We start from the raw sequence: 17,802 nt of genomic DNA, 5'->3' as shown, positions 1-17,802 counted from the left end.
CACTGGAGCAACAGGCCTAGGATAGAATTGGGTGAAAGAACCAGGAAAACAGTAATGCTCACAGGACCCATCTCATCCCTCTTTGCCTTCCTTCCCTCCACCCGCTAGCTTCCCTCTGCCCCCCACACTGGATTCAGATAGAGAAAAGATAGAAAAAAAGAGAAAATGGGACTGACAGAAGCTCTGAAACTAGAAAAGTTTTGTAATAGTGCCTGCCACTTTAAAACTTCTCCAGAGATGGTTACACAAACGGCCCAAACAAGAAGACCATGCCCTTCTACAGAGCAGAGCTGTGTCCCCACTATGTCACTTGGTCCCTAAAATAAAATGCTCTAAGAGGCATCTTTTGCTAGAACTCTGAAACCATGTCCTCTCAGCAAAGGAGAAAGGCTCTAGAAGAAAGAGTATAATCTCCTTACAAAAGGAGATTGCATTCCCTTATGAAACCAGTAGTCCCTTAAATCGACATTCTCCATGCCCATGGATATATGGCAATGGCTTTCAACTGACATGTCTGACTTTAAAAGGGGTTCCAGTTTGTCATACGAGTGTGACTTGAAATAACTTTCTAACACATATGAGAAAATTAATTATAATAAATACCAGATCCACATCTTCTAGTCTTCCTAAATTTTAAAGACCTCTATTTCTCTCTCCTATCTCCATCATTAAAATAAAAAATAAAATACAACCCCCTTTATATTTCCACAGTTTCTCAGTTGTCTGGGAAATAAAGTAATCTTACTCATCCTTTTATTACTTCTCAGTTACCCACCAACCAACCAACTTAGAAGGGGTTTCTAGAGAGGAGGGAGGAGAATGTGGAGTATAAGTGCACAAGTGGTTGCTAGGGAGGATGAATAGATGGGTGAAACATATTGGCTTGTAAATTTACCTGAGAGACAGGTAAATTATTTTAGTCAGGTCTGCTAGTATTTTGGGGGAGAAAAGGAAGTCAGTTGCCACCCCTTTGATCTTTTCATAGGGTCTGACTGGTTTTATATAGACAGAGGGAAAGCCCCATCCAAATACTTTCTTATTTCAAATGACTCTTAATTCAAAGTATTCTTTATACCAGCTAGTCATATTTTGTTGTTAAATTTCCTTAGCTCCTTCATATGCAACTGATTTTAAAGATTTGTTTTTCTTTTTTTGAGACAGTCTTACTTGGTCACCCTCAGTAGAGTGCTGTGGCATCTTATCCTACAGCAACCTCGAACTCTTGGGTTCAAGTGATCCTCTTGCCTCAGCCTCCCAAATAGCTGAGACTACACGCACCCACCACAACACCTGGCTACTTTTTAGAGATGAGGTCTTGCTCTGGCTCAGGTTGGTCTAGAACCTGTGAGCTCAGGCAATCCACCCACCTTGGCCTCCCAAACGCTGGGATTATAGGCGCGAGCCACCTCTCCTAGCCATATTTTCAAGATTTTTTAAGGTTGATTTTTGTTGGGTATCTAGTGGACCCCAACCTGGGACAGTGGTCAATAAAGGAAACGGCACTAGGGAAATCACAAAGCTTACACCAAACTCAATGCATAAAACCAGAAGCCAATAAGGGCATACACTGTGTCATGTGCCAGCCACCTGAAACAATGCAGCAATCTGTCCTTCCTGGAATCTTTTTGTTGGGTACATAACAGAATAAGTATGCACAGCAGACAGTAGTTAGAAGTCAAGGTTAAAAATGAGAGAGGGGAGATTACAGCCTCCAGGAAGGTTTGGTAAAGGGTAAACAGGGACATAGTGTAACATAACATCTGAAGTGGCCAAATCTAGGTGCAAGCAGGAGAGAAGGGGCAGAGCAAGTCTCATATCCTCAGGCAAACATTTCAGCTTCTCTAGCCTAAGCTACTAGTTGATGGTCTCAGCTCACCTTCACTGCTGATTTCCTCTTGCAGGGATAGTCAGGTAGACATTCCCCTGCCTGGGCACTTTACCCTGAGTTAGAAGGTCCGTGATGAATTCAGCCTGTCTACCTCCCCCATGAAAAGATTTTCTGCTTTTTTGTACACCCCTCCCCCATGAAAAGAAACCCAAATTTCATTTTAAAGTCATTTAAAAGCTAGCATTTCTGAAATGTATTTTTTTTTATTTTTCCACCTAGAAAAGTTATTAGGTGACCAGATACAGAACAGTTTAAAATTTTATTTATCAGTATAATATAGTAGATAAGATCTTAGCTTCCAAAATGAATTTTCCTGTGCTAAAATCCAAGAACAGTCATTTACTATAACTAGTTATATAATTTGAGGGAGTTTCTCAACCTCTCCATGTATGTCTGTCAGTTTCTTTTTTCTTTTTTTTATTTTTATTAAACCATAGCTGTGTACATTAGTATGATCGTGGGGCACCATACACTTGGTTCATAGATCGTTTGACACATTTTCATCACATTAGTTAACATAGCTTTTGTAGCATTTTCTTAGTTATTTTGCTAAGACCTTTACATTCCACATTTACTAGGATTCACATATACCCTTGTAAGATGCACCGCAGGTGTAATTCCATTAATCCCCCTCCTTCCCCCCCCTCCCCCTCCCTCCCCTCCCTTTCCCTGTCAGTTTCTTATTTATAAGCCCTTATAAAGTCACCGTGAGGATGAAATAATACATATAAAGTTCCTTAAACTGTACCTGGCAGAAAAAAAAAAAAAAAAACTGGCTAGCCAGATGGATTACATTCTCATACTCTAAAGAATGGTGCTGGTATGCTAGGTCCTGTGGTATACATACACATCAAGAAGATATCACTTTCCTGAAGTCACCCTCAGTGAACATTATGGAGTTGGGTGGTGCTAAAGTGTATTGCAAGGCAAAATCTGTTGGGTAAGTAGGCATTATGATTGGAATTTAAGGTAGGAATAAGTGTTGAACACATTTAAATCTCATTATATCAGGTGAGGCACCTCTGAAGACTTGCAGCTAGATATTAAAAAGGCAATCAAGTCCGGTGTTCCCTGGGACACCAATATAGTCAGGATAAATTCCTTTGTAAAAAATGAAAAACAGTGGATAAAAATGTTAAAATGCAAAGCATTTGTGGAATGTTTAGGTTTACCTGACCTTCTCCCTTTCTAAAAATCAATTCATTTAGACAAATCTGCTTCAATGTATGATTGAAAAGCATACTATGCCTAAAGCAAGTAAAGAGGTCCATAAATTACTGGAACTAGATCCCATAGTAATGTCTTTTAACTGTAATTATTAATAGGATTTGGCAATGAATGCAAATGTGTCTGTAAAAAATTAGTGTGTTACTAGACTGATACTCCGTTTTGTTCCAAGAATCTGTAATTACAATACTTACGCTTATAACTACCTTTGCTAAGCTTAAAAACCATGAAAAAGGCACTTTCATGTGATGTTTGTGATTTTTTTTTTTTTCTAACAAGTTTTGGCTGGATGTCTTTGTGAATTTTCAAGCCCATAGGCTTGAAAGCTTTGGCTTCATCCCTGAAATTCTACATGTCTGCTTTTTCCAGACTACTTCTTTATCTAGCAGGCAGTCTAAAAGCTATCTCTTTGGCAAGACAGGGCCCCTCCCGGCAGGGAAACCTGCCAGGTAAATCCACCTTTCAGGGGCGTGTCGATACTATTTCCTGGAGCAATTCCACAGGGTGGCTCCACTTTGCATTTGAGTCAAATACTTTGCTGCCTCTTCTGAAGTTGCCAGACCTGCTCCAGCTGCTTCTCAGGTAATGTTCATGTCTCCTGGCACCTCGGTGAGCAAAAGTGGTTGATAAATTGCTTCTACAAGTTTGCTGCCTGTGCTTTCTTTTATTGTATTTCTGTGTTTATTCTTTAGGGAGAGCATCTGGGGAGTTTCTTGATGACCACTGAGAAGATGAGCTCAAATTATTGGAGTGAGACCAGCAGCAGAAGCTGTGGGACCCAGCAGCCCCCAGAAGTGCTGCAATCCCAGCCCCGGTATTACCACAACTACTATCAGTCAAGCCAAGCCCAGCAGTCGCCAGAAAAAAATGTAGTATATGAGCGAGTGAGAACCTACAGTGGGCCCATAAACAAGGTGGTGCAGGCCTTGGACCCCATCGACTCACAGGAAATTCTCTCTCCTCTCAAAACTGCCTCCTCCTACCAAAATTTGGTTTGGAGCGACCATTCCCAGGTACCATAAAGAGACCTATGCCAGGCTAGTGGAGAGGGGAAATCTGAAACCTGGTTTCTCTTTCTGCTTCTTTGCCTTTATGCAGACTATCTCCTGCTAGATTGAAGTTATATATGCCTTGGACAGTTGCCTCACCCAAATTCATCTCTTGGTTGTTGTTTTACTACTAGTGCCTGAGGTTGTTTGTTTCCAGTTCCAGTGATTTTCATAACCTAACCAGAGCATAGGAGGGCTCATTTTCTGTTGGATTTGATTAGAAGATCTGATCTAAGTTGTCCTTTTTTCCCCTACCAGAAAGCAATTTTCGCCTTGAATACAGCAGATTTTTTAAAACAAGTAACCAATGATTCATTTCACTTCATAGAAACAAACACCACTGTATCTGATCCAAATATCAAATATAGTGATGCAGGGACAATGGTATACATGGAGTAATAAACAATTATTTGTGTTCAGCAAATAGTATACTGCTCCAGGATAAGTGACAGGTGCAAATGTCTGTTGTCATGTGTTTCATCTTCTGAAAATGATGCATTGATTCTACAGCCTAGGTGAATAATTTATAGAATATTGGTAGAAACTATGCTCAAAGGTTGAATATAGGATTGAGGAAGGCATGACATAAGCAAATATATTAAAGCTACAATAGATAGAACTCTAAGACACCTTATAAAATGAAATGATTTAAAACAATTTTTTTTTTTTGAGACAGAGTTTCATTATGTCACCCTTGGTAGAGTGCTATGGCATCACAGCTCACAGCAACCTCAAACTCCTGGGCTTAAGCTATTCTCTTGCCATCAGCCTCCCAAGTAGCTGGGACTACAGGTACTCACCACAATGCCTGGCTATTTTTTTGTTGTAGTTGTCATTGTTGTTTAGTAGGGCCACGTTGGAACCTGCCAGCCCAGTGTATGTGGCCAGCGCCCTAACCACTGAGCTACAGGCGCAGAGCCATGAATTTGTTTTTTTTAAGGGTGCTTTTTAAATGTCAATACCTGTGCTAATAATTTTGCCAAGAAATAAAATGTAACATTGCAAGACTATATAAAATTAATATATTTTTGTCTATTTTCATTCTCTGACCTTCTTTACAGAGCAGATCTGTAAGCTTTCTGGAGTCTGTCTAAACTGGAATTATGTTTTTAAGATACAATTTGTACTGTGATGATCTCAAAATTAAACTAGTGAAATATTATGCTATGTAACCTTATTTCACCAATTAAGAAGAATATGGATTATTTTCCCCCAAAACTACAAATTTAAGTAAGATATGAAGTGACATTTCTACAGTGCATAATACAACTATTTTAGCAACAATTTTCCAAATGTGTAGATAAAACTCAAAACTCCAAATGCCACAATTTTACTCTTTCATTTCACTCCTAGCTTTATCTCAAGGAAAATATTTTTTAAAAATATTGGAATTTACTGTCAGTAATTACCTAGTTGACAAAAACTCCACCTGTATTGAGGTCAAGGGAAAGAAAAATACAAAAATCAAAATATTAGTGTGTTTCAGTGATAATAGCCATGCAAATGCACATTCCAATATTTAGTATTAAGATGCACAACAAAATGGGTGTCATCTTCACTCTATAGTACTATTATCATAGGAATGCTAAAATAATCCTATTTGTCATAGCTGTTTAAACATATTTAGCCTCTTGTCAGCTTGCTGGTAAACTAAAGGTAAATAGATATACATTTAGAAGCTAAAATTTAGGAGATTATAAATATTGATTATAGAAAAATTCGGGGGATCATGCTTTATTGTTTGTTCCTTGGTTCAATGTTCACTTTTAATGACATAGGACCAAGCTGGTTGAGATTCTTAAAAGTTTTTCCTTTTTCCCCCTAATATTTGACAAAGCAATCCTTATAAGACTATATCCTAAAATATAGTTTTCCAATGATGAGTTTATAAAGAACCTTAGTAGCAGAAAATGTGGCCATGGAAACTCTAGTAAGAAATTAGAATGGAGGCACTATAAAGTCTGAGGTTATTTATGATTTCAAAAAAAGGAAAAGTAAGTTCTAGGTGTGAATAGGAAGGTAGAAGTCAAGGTATGTGGTAAAAACAAAATAAAAATATTATTCCCTTAGTGAAACAGGAAGAGAAAATTTCACTATAAAATTTAAAACTGAGTTTGATTATCAAAGGGCATTCACAAACCCATTATGTGGGATTTTGTCAAGACAGCTTTTAGATAGCTGCCACAAAGAATATGACTAGGAAACTATTTTATTTTCCTTTTGCCCTGTTTATTAGTGGGATGGCATTATGGCATCATATAAAATAGTACTTAGATTTGATCTGAAATTACCTTCATGCTGACAAAATAGGTTGTGATGACAGACTTATTATGTACCATTTAAGCAGCACGTTACTCAATACCCTTTTATTCATTTTATGTTTTAATAAAGTCTCTCTTTAATGTGCCATGTTTCAGATGAGTTAATATGTAGCAATTTTTATGATGCCAGAGTTTGTAACTGTGGCAGATAGCAAAATAAGTTTTACAACCAATTGTTGGTCATCATGAATTTAGTTAAACTTTAACTTTCTTTTTAGCTTTTTGGTGTTGGGATAACATGAGATTTTAAAACAAATATTGCCAGTAGTAAAATATGTTCCCTTTGAGAAACCAAAATTGATGTCACTCGGTATTGCTTCCTAAATCTTAATTTTAGTTCACGTAGTAGACATTTTAGATTTAACTTAATGCTTACAGTACGTTAGTATTTTCTATTTCTTGTCTTTTCCTACGTTTTTACCTATTACTCCCTATAGCACTGAAATGATTTTTATTAATATAAACATTTTAAATTTTGCCAGATGTTGTTTTGTTTCTTTTCTATAACTGATCAGATTAGGTATACATGATGGTTTCTTGGTTATTATTTTGTTTGACTAATAGGGTGTTTCTTAGAGAAAATTAAATATAGACATCAGTTGCTGGTGAAATTGTCTAAGTTCATGGTAGGATTAAAATTACTCTGTCTATCCATATAAAAAGATATAATCAAATAAAGATATAATCAAGGTCACTGAGATATTTTAGTCCTGATTATAAAATTATAGAAATTAATGGAAGCTAATTAAAACAAAAAACGTACAGCTCAACCTTTAAAAAAGCTTAAATACTAACCTACCATCATTAACGCAAAATGAAATGCATACTGCCTTAAAGAAACAGTGTTGATAAAAATTACTCAGTAGGCTTACATTTTTTTTTCTTCCACTAATTTAGGTTGTCATAACTTCCATGTGTACAGATGAGCTCTATTTTGTAAGAGAGAGAAATGGATCAAAATAAAATATTTTTGAATCCCCATCATCGAACACATTTAAGTGCTTATTTGGTAGGAAGCACTGTGATTTTCTGAATAAACACCATTTGCTTGTCCAGGGAGAGTCCACAGTGAGGACAGATGCACAGGTTCTGGTCTGTAGGTGTCCCATTTGTCTATCTGTACAGTAGAACCTCCATAGTTGATCACCTCCTTACATTGCCTACCTTCTTAAGTTGACCTAATTCTTATAGACTGGAGGATATGTACCATATGTGTGTGGAAATACACTAGGCCTAGTTCATTATGTTGACCACCTTTGTATGTTGACCAGCTTGTTATAATCCTTTGGGTGGTCAACTTACAGAGGTTCTTCTGTATTATATTATATTTTATTTTAATTATTTTTATTTATTTTTTTGTTTTGTTTTGTTTTGAGATAAAATCTCATTCTAGGTAGAGTGCTGTGGTGTTCTAGCTCACAGCAACCTCAAACTCTTGGGCTCAAGCATTATTCCCTTGCCTCAGCCTCCTGAGTAGCTGGACTATAGGCGCCCGCCACAATGCCCAGCTTTTTCTATTTTTAGTAGAGACAGGGTCTTGCTTTTGCTCAGGCTGGTCTCTAAGTCCTAAGCTCAGGTTATTCACCCAACTCAGCCTCCCTGAGTGCTGGAGTTACAGATTTGAGTCACTGGGCCCAGCTTGTATTACATTTTAAAATATTATTTTGTGTTGTGGCTATTAGTATTTCATGGAATAAAACATATTTTGATAGAAAAAGGATTGATTATATGTAACAAAGATTACCATTCTTTTGAATTTGAATTTGAAATTTGCCACCAAATATAATTCTAGAGAGCAGCCTACCCTGTTTTAAGTTGTGCTCCCAAAGGTGCGCTAGGTCTTATTTTCAGGGGACGTCTTATCTTTCCTGTAAGTAGGTCTTATTTTCAGAGGATGTCTTATTTTCGGGAAAACAGGGCAGATAAAAATGTGTGCTTATGACTGGCCTTTATTCTCAATAATTATTTAACTGGTGCTTACCTTTGTTTATATAATCTTTTATCTTTTTTTAGTTTCAAATATGGTTTCAAAGATTGTGGATTGCCCACCTGCTGTGCCAGGAATTCTAGACACTATAAGAAAAGAGTCCTGTTAGGTGGAGAGGGGTGTGTTGCTTTCAGAAATTGTTTTTCAAGGATGTGGTCACTAAAGTAAATGATTGTTCAAGGAAGTAGGCTCCCTAAACAAAGAATAAGGTCATAGGATAAAGGGACAGGTTTTCAGCTTTGGTCATCCCTTTTGTTCTTACAATTAAAGGAAACTAAAAAAATTTGGGATGCAACTAATTGCTGGGTGAAAATGCACATGACAATTGTCTCTTGTTTAAGGAAGGTCTGGTAAACTACTGGGCCTGTTTTCAGTCAATGGCCCTTACAAACTGTCATTGTGAGTGTGTGGGTGGAACGGAGTGGGTGAAAGGGGCAGGGAGGGGAACTTTTCTTTCACTGTTGTCCAAATCTTTTCTCAACAATTTATGGTATAACAACTAGGAGATTTGCCAAGCTCTTAAACCATATTTAAAAGTTAAAATATTTCTTTTTTTTTTTTTTTGTAGAGACAGAGTCTCACTGTACCGCCCTCAGTTAGAGTGCCCTGACGTCTCACAGCTCACAGCAACCTCTAACTCTTGGGCTTACGCGATTCTCTTGCCTCAGCCTCCCGAGCAGCTGGGACTACAGGCGCCCACCACAACGCCCGACTATTTTTTTGTTGCAGTTTGGCCAGGGCTGGGCCTGAACCCTCCACCCTCAGCATAGGGGGCCGGCGCCCTACTCACTGAGCCACAGGCGCCGCCCTAAAAGTTAAAATATTTCTAAACAAATATATTTCAGCCAACTTTTCTTCATTCAGGAGCTATTCCAACAGCTGCCTTTTTCTGGCTCCCAATGGAGTATATATACATTTCTTAAAGACATAAAACATACACTGCAACATACACTGTATATTTTTATTTTCTCTTCTAGGTTTCTTTAAAAAAGAAGAGAAAGAACCCAGAGTGATCCTCTTAAATGAGGGATTTGGTTTGGAGAGAAGGAGGGATTGGGAATTAGTTCCATTATACCATATTCTGTTGCTTTCTTTACATGACAACAGAATCACAGATTTTATCTGTAATGAAGTGTTTGTTTCATCTAAACAGAAATCATTATACTTTATATGATTCTTGATATACAATGTTCAGTGTAACATCTCAACAATGACCTAAGGCAGCTGTTTAACCATGTTACTGGTTTTGAAGGGTTCTAACAAAAGCATTTTGCATAGTGTTCAGGAATTTATTCAAATGGAAGTTTACCTTGGCAAATTCTATCATTGTAAATGTCAGGTGGTTTTTAAAGATGCTGCCATTTTTGAAACTGTACTGCCTAGGCTGTTTGTAACTCACTGTTATTATTTTCAATGATTCTCATACTTACTGGGATTGAGAGGAGCACCCACAAGGCTCTCATTGTTTTTCTTCTTGGAGTATTATATATCAGTCCTTAAGTAAAACTTTAAAATTCAAAGTAGATAAAGTGATGGGGTCTTGTGTTCATTTCAAAAAGTCTCCAAATATTTAGAGAACAAAGTCCTGCACTACGTGTGCAATGTTCAGTCTATTATCTAAATTTCATTCCCATCAGTCGCTCCTATATCTATTGTACCAGGTTACTGAGCTCTTCAACCAGAGCTATCAATAGGAAAACAAAAACCAATCGATATTGACAGATTTTACAGAATATAAAAGCAGTCACAAAGAACATTGTATGAAGAAAATGCCCAGATAAATGGGTCTATGTGGAATGTCTCAGAGAGAATCCCAAATAATAAATGTGTAGTGATGAGGTAGTCTTTGGCAAAATGTAACTATGAAGCAGTCTAGTTGTAGTTCCTAAGAATGTAGGCTTAGATTTTAAATTTCTTGAGTTTAATTCTTGGTTTAGGGAGTTGCTATATGCCACAGTTGCCTCATCTGTAAGAGTTTTCCACATTACATGGTGGAAAACATAGCATAGTTCTTGACACATAGTAAGCCTTAAACACTGTATTACCTTGAATAAATTACTTGACCTTTTAAGACCTCAGTTTCCTCATTTGTAAATTGGGGATATTGATACTTTCCTCCAGGAGTTTAGTGAGTATTGAATAAGATAACATGTGAAAGTGTCCGTACAATGTCTGGCTCTGAGTTAGTACTCAATTTTCTGTCCTTTATTTATAATATTGGTTTCTAAAAATACAGCCAAACAAAACCACTTTCTACACAGACAAGATTATGCATTAAATGAACAGACTCTAAGGTAAGATTTCCCTTGATGCTAGAAAGATTGGGTAAGCACATGTGTTTGAAAGGCTTATTAGGACTGTCCTAGATAAGAAAGACTAATGAGCAAAGGCATAAAATCAGTTTTCTAAAAAACATGCAAAGTCTAAAGAACGGAATGTCGGTTATGTATTTATAAGGTTAACTTGCCTTACTATCCTTTAGGAAGCCCTACTGGGTACAGTACACACTATCTGGGTGAATGGTACACTTAAAATTTTGACTCAATCTGTACAAAAACAAACTCTACAAACAAAACATGTATACCCCTAATATTCTGAATTTTTAAAAATTTACCTAAAAAATCCAGAGAAAATCCCAAAAAAGAAAATATGCATTTTATTTTAAAAAGAAAATTCTTATGCTTTTAGAATCTTTGAACTTGAACCTCAATATTTTAGATGATGTTTTAAATTTTTTCTTCTTTTTCCTTCTTCCTTTTTACTTATTTTTTTTGTTGTTGTTTGTTTATTTGTTTGTTTTTGTTTTAAGACACATGGGCTCACTATGTTACCCAAGGTGGAGTGCGGGAGTTACTATATTTACTTGCACGATCATAGCACTATTTCCTTGAACTGCTGTCCTCAAGTAATCTCCTACCTCAGCATCCTGAATAGCTGGAACTACAGGTGTGCACCATAGGTGCCAGGTGTCTTTCCTCTTTTTAAAATGTAAAGTGACACCAAACATTAAAGCTTGCTTGTAGTCTACCTCTTACCTAATGTTTCCTCTAGAAATGTACTTTTAATAGGCAGCCACTAGCCAAATATGGCTATTTTTTACATTTAATTAAAACCAAATAAAATTAAATATTCAGTTCTTCAGTCACACTAATCTTGTTTTAAGTGTTCAACAGTTACATGTGGCTAGTGGCTACTGTATTGGACAGCATAGATACAAAACATTTCCATCACTGCAGAGTTCTACTGGACAATGCAGCTCTGTACATTCCAGCCAGTCATTATTGAGGTTTAGAAACACACAAGATCATTACATTCAAAGAAATTTGTGTTGGTACCAATGTGTGATCAATGTGCTGGCAATTTACATGATCAGCTATAATGAGCACATGGGAATGAAACAAAAATGAAGTGATAGCCTCTCAAAGTATGAGAGTGACTATATCAGTAAGAGAATTGAATTCCTAAACCATTAATAGAAGAATTGAGTAAAGGACTTATAGATGTACGCATATATCTATTATGTCTATATAATTTTTTCCAAGAAGCCCACTTTTTTGACAAAGCAAATGGTTAAGAAGAAGAAAAATAAACCTCCTCAATCAGAATGCATCTTTGTTTTAGAGGGTCACAATATCTGGGTTTCATATTCTTTCTTGAACTGTCTCCTACTTACCTTAGGCTACTGAATTTGTTTTTAACTTTGTACGTAAAGATCAATATCATTCCCATTTTTATAGATGCAACTGAGGCACAGAGATGGTATGTGACTTTTTCTAGTTCATCCAGTTAGCATATGATAGAACTAAGATTTAAGTCTAGCAGTCTAGAACCAGGTCTATACTTGTAAACACTACACTATGTTGTATATTCCTGGTTTACCCATTAGACTTGTATTTGTATTGTAGTCTCCAATACCTGGTTCAGTATTATATAGGGTGAGATAATAAAGTTTGTGAACTCATCCTAGAAAATAGGCTACATACCTTATTGCTAAACATCACTACAGTCACCAGATGGCCAAGGGGACTACTTTGAAGGTGACTGTAGTGACATTCAGCAATGAGTTATGCAGCACTTTTCCTAGAATGAGTTCTCATACTTAATTGTCAGACCTTGTATCATGACAGCTCTGATGGCCATTCAAGAAAAAGAATTCCAAAATTTCTTTGAAGGGTGGACTAGATTCTGGTATCAGTGCATAGCTTTCCAAAGCAAGTACCTCAAAGGTGACTGTAGTGATACTCAGCACTTTTTCTAAGACAAGTTTATAGACTTAATTGTCTGACCTTGTATTTCATGATCATTTTCTCATATATGCTATCATTGTGAATCACCTGAAACCCTTTAGTACATAAGCCAAGATATAAATAAACAATGTAAATGAATATACTTTCAAAATATTGTATTATTTACCAAAAAGCATATTTTTAAATATTTTTTCTCATAAATTTTACTTACTGTGTTATATTCAAATATACAGTGCTCCAGCACTGGATAATAAGCTGATCAATCTTTAATCATTTAAAGAGTTATAAGTGCTTTTCAAAAATGATAGAAATACTGTGAAGAAATAAAATCATCTGGTACCTTATTGTGGAATTTATGACCTCAATAAAATGGCATTTCAATTATAATTGACAATTTTTTCAAAAATGCTGATAATCAGGTTCCAAAGTTAGGTTCAACAGGTTCTTTATCTTTTTATTTATTTATTTATTTTTTTTGAGACAGAGTCTCACTATGTCACCCTTGGTGGAATGCCTTGGAGTCACAGCTCACAGCAACCACAAACTCTTGGGCTTAAGCGATTCTCGTGCTTCAGCCTCTGAATAGCTGGGACTACAGGTGCCCAATACAATGCCAGGCTATTTTTTGTCTGGAGTTGTCATTGTTGTTTAGCAGGCCCGGGCTGGCCTCAAACCTGCCAGCTTCGGTGTATGTGACCAGTGCTCCACTCACTGAGATATGGGTGTTGAGCCTGGGTTCTTCATCTTGATAATGTTAAAGAGCCTCATAAGGACAACCCCATTCTATTTTTACAGTCTATCTCCCATTGTTTTTTTGAATAAACTGACATTTTGCCTCCCTCCTCACTCTGCCTTTGTTCATTCTATTCCACCTTGCTTTGGCGATATCCCCTTTCCCTCATATCTCTGTTGGAATCCCACCCAGCCTTCAAAATATATCTGGAAAGTCATCATCTTCATGGTTGAATCTTCTTGCCCTCTTCTCAGTGTGGTATTCCACTCCCATGTCCATTCTAGATGTGGTCTCCCTTTAAAGGTAGTATCACTTTAGATTATTTAACTACAAGGTGACCCAAATACTTATATTACTGAGTTGCATAATATGTATGTGTCCCTTTTTTATCTACCACCATGGACTGCACACTTCTAGAGGTTTAAATTATTTTTCAAATAAAAACTCAAACATACATCACCATAAATGTTTGGGAAATAAAATGTAACAAGAAATTGTATGTAAATTTCTTCCCTCTCCCTCTCCTTTCAATTATCGCTTTCAAAAATGTTTGAATATGGCTACCAGGAGTGGCCTTGGTATTGATACATGACTTAACTAGACCCATTTGTGGATTTCACTCTTCTATGCTCTCTCTTCTGAAAATGTGAAATAACAAAAATTGCCTTTCAAAAAGGCAAACAACACGTGAAATAAACATAAGGAGGCTATTTAATAATTCAATTAAGATTTGACTTGTTTATATTTGATTTATGCTTTTTCTCCTATGGACAAATATTTATCATTACTTATTATGGAAAATTTTGTTAAAGGGGTAGCTAATTATGATATGTCATTACACCATTGCCCTCGGTCTTACTGTGATAACTTCTTTTAATCAAATTATCTTGAAGCTTTTATTTAGTTTGCTTATAGAGATATCTTCCCTTTACTTCTGCTGCTACTAAAATGTCTACATAATCTGCTTTTATTTATTGGATCTTACTCAGTTATACTATAATTGGTTTAGCATGCCATGTATGTGCCCAGACAGTACCTCATAAAAATGACTACAGTTTGAGTATCCCTTATCCAAAATGCATAAGGCCAGATGTGTTTCAAACTTGTTTTTTTTTTAATTTTGGAATATTTAAGTGTACATAATGAGATATCTGAGGGATGAGATCCAAGTCTAAACATAAAATTCATTTATGTTTCATGAACATCTTATACACATAGACAAGGCAATTTTATACATTTGAATAATTTTGTACATGAAACAAAGTTTTTTTTTTTTTTTAAATTCCTTGGTTTGTATCTGTGGAGTTGAACTTGTAATAGACATTTAAGACTTTATTTAGGCTACAGTCCTGAGATTAAAATTGACATACACTTGTTTTATACGGGCTATATATCTTAAGTCATTTTTTGTTTGTTTTTTAGGGCTGAAGGAAATATTTTAACCCCAAATACATTTATTTGACTTTTTTTAATGGGGTCTTCCCTACATTTTATGTATTTTTTTCTTTTATTAAGTCATTATACACATAGTTCATGAATACACTTATGCATTTGTGGGGTACAATGTGTTGATTTCTTTGTACAATTTGGCTTTCACTTCATGTACTTAATTATTGTGTTAAGACATTTATGTTCTATACTTGATAGATTTCACTTGTACACTTGCAATATTCTCCATAGGTGTGGTCCAACCATTTACCCTCCTTCTTTTTTTTTTTTATAGCGTGGGGAGGGAGGGGGGAGGTGGGTGGAGGGAGGGGGATTGAAAGGATTACACATGTGGTGCATCTTACAAGGGTACATGTGAGCCTTGGCAAATGTGGAATGTAAATGTCTTGACAAAGTAACTAGGATAGTGCCAGGAGGGCTATGTCAACTAATGAGTTGAAAATGTGTCAAATATTCTATGAAACAAGTGTATGGTGCCCCATGATCATATTGATATACACAGCTATGATTTAATGAAACAAAGTTTTGATTGCATTTTAATTGCAACCTGTCACATGAGGTCAGGTGTGGAATTTTCCACTTGCAGTAGGATATTGGTGTTAAAAATTTTTTGGGTTTTTGAGCAGTTCAGATTTTCAGATAGGGATACTCAATCTGTACTACTTCTGTTCAATATTCATTCACACATCAAAACACATTTACAACTTTCCAAAGAAAGATTTTTATCTCAAGCGTAGTGTTTATCCACTTCTCTTCTAACAGGCTTCACCTTGGATGCATAGGTTCTCACATACATATTTTTTTAATCTTCATGAACCTAGTTACACCTAAGAATATGTTCTCTAGAAAAGCTCCTTAAATTCTCTACAAACATCTCACATCACTCTTCTGCCAGCCTTCAGTGACGCTAAGTTTCTATAAATTTCTTATTCTTTCAAAGCCCTCCATGATATGACTCCTTTGCCTTTACTTCTAAGGTCTATGTTTCAGCCAAGAAATTGTTCTCTAAATATAGTCTCCTACTTTACACAACTATGTCCTCACTTAAGTTGCTCTTAAATATGAAATACACCATCCACCTTGCTCACCAATCTAGACATGCTGCAGTTATACCAATTTTTCTAGACCTTCCTCAATTGCAACTTTGTGATCAAATCTCTTATAGCCCCAGGTTGAATTTATTTCTTAGACCTCAAAACTCATCTAGTAAACTCCTTATAGCTCTTAGGAAAGACTACTTAATTCTTGTTGATAATCATAGTTTTTATTCCCTACCTGAATGTAATCTAAGTGAGAGTAGTGATTATATTTAGCCATCCTTTATACTTCTCCCCACTACCTAATAAGTAATGAACAAAGTGCAAGTCAGTAACTTAGCTGCATATATAATTAATACCGTAAAATTATGCTTCATATTAATAGATGACCTTTTTTTCCAAAACTTTTTCAAATACAGTTAGTTACTCACTAACACTCCAAAATTAGGTAGAAAAATATATTCTTACATTTATTGTACAAATTGTACAGCGTATAGATAAAGATAGTATTTATTGTGTAATATTTGTCTATAAAACAAATAAAGAAACTGAGGCTGAAATAGCTCCAAAAAACTTGCCCAGGTTAGCACAGCTAATGAATGAATTCCCTGAATTGAGAAACCATCTCCTGACATTTTGCTTACATCAGCTGTCTCCTTAATTAATGTTACTTAGATAATGAAGTGTTCTCAGTTTAAACAGCTTTACATTTTTTGGTTTTGGTAAATTATTTTATGATTACCTTTATTGTATATTTTACCATTTTAATGTTCCATCATAAGAATAGAGAGTATCCAAAATGTAACAGAGGACAAAAATAGTTTTGTTTTTTTTTTTTCTGATTTTCAACGTCTTACTCTGAACTAATCCTAGAATTCAGGGTATATCCTAAGTTTTTTTTTTTTTTATTAAATCATAGCTGTGTACATTAGTATGATCATGGGGCACCATACACTTGGTTCATAGACCATTTGACACATTTTCATCACACTAGTTAACATAACTTTCGTGGCATTTTCTTAGTTATTTTGCTAAGAACTTTACATTCCACATTTACTAGGATTCACATATTCCCTTGTAAGATGCACCACAGGTGTAATCCCATTAGTCCCCTTCCCTCCACCTACCTCCCCCCTCCCTCCCCTCCCTTTTCCCCTTCTCCCTATTCTTAGGTTGTAACTGGGTTATAGCTTTCATGTGAAGGTCCTACATTAGTTTCAGAATAAGGGTGAGTACATTGGGTACTTTTTCTTCCATTCTTGAGACACTTTACTAAGAAGAATATGTTCCAGCTCCATCCACGTAGACATGAAAGAGATAAAGTCTCCATCTTTTTTTAAGGCTGCATAATATTCCATGGTGTACATATACCACAATTTATTAATCCATTTGTGGATCGATGGGCACTTGGGCTTTTTCCATGACTTAGCAATTATGAATAGGGCTGCAATAAAAATTCTAATACAAATATCTTTGTTATGATGTGATTTTTGGTCTTCTGGGTATGTGCCCAGTAGAGGGATTACAGGATTGAATGGCAAATCTATTTTTAGATCTCTAAGTGTTCTCCATATCTCTTTCCAAAAGGAATGTATTAATTTGCATTCCCACCAGCAGTGCAAAAGTGTTCCCTTTTCTCCACATCCACGCCAACATCTCTGCTCTTGGGATTTTGTGATGTAGGCTACTCTCACTGGAGTTAGATGATATCTCAAAGTAGTTTTGATTTGCATTTCTCTGATGATTAAAGATGATGAGCATTTTTTCATATGTCTGAAGGCCATGTGCCTATCTTCTTAAGAGAAGTTTCTCTTCAAGTCCTTTACCCAGCCTGCGATGGGATCCCTTGTTCTTTTCTTGCTAA

The 17,802-nt window shown here is 36.0% G+C and overlaps 1 protein-coding gene across 6 annotated transcripts in view; it reads left to right on the top strand.

The window, feature by feature from the left end:
• Window positions 1–3,626: 3,626 nt before the first annotated feature.
• POF1B (POF1B actin binding protein) overlaps window positions 3,627–17,802 on the top strand; it is a 135,157-nt gene continuing 120,981 nt past the window's right edge. For 2 of the 6 annotated variants that reach the window (XM_053581030.1, XM_053581026.1), the window contains exons 1-2: window positions 3,673–3,697; window positions 3,808–4,128. In XM_053581030.1, coding sequence (XP_053437005.1) covers window positions 3,832–4,128 — 297 coding nt within the window. In that variant the 5' untranslated portion in view covers window positions 3,673–3,697; window positions 3,808–3,831. Of the gene's footprint in view, window positions 3,698–3,805; window positions 4,129–17,802 lie in introns of those variants that run through there. The other 4 variants (XM_053581025.1, XM_053581029.1, XM_053581028.1 and 1 more) reach the window with 4 other exon arrangements.

This window comes from Nycticebus coucang, chromosome X (genome assembly GCF_027406575.1).
Source record: "Nycticebus coucang isolate mNycCou1 chromosome X, mNycCou1.pri, whole genome shotgun sequence".
Taxonomy (NCBI): Eukaryota; Metazoa; Chordata; class Mammalia; order Primates; family Lorisidae; genus Nycticebus; species Nycticebus coucang.
This window is presented reverse-complemented; position numbering and strand designations above follow the sequence as displayed.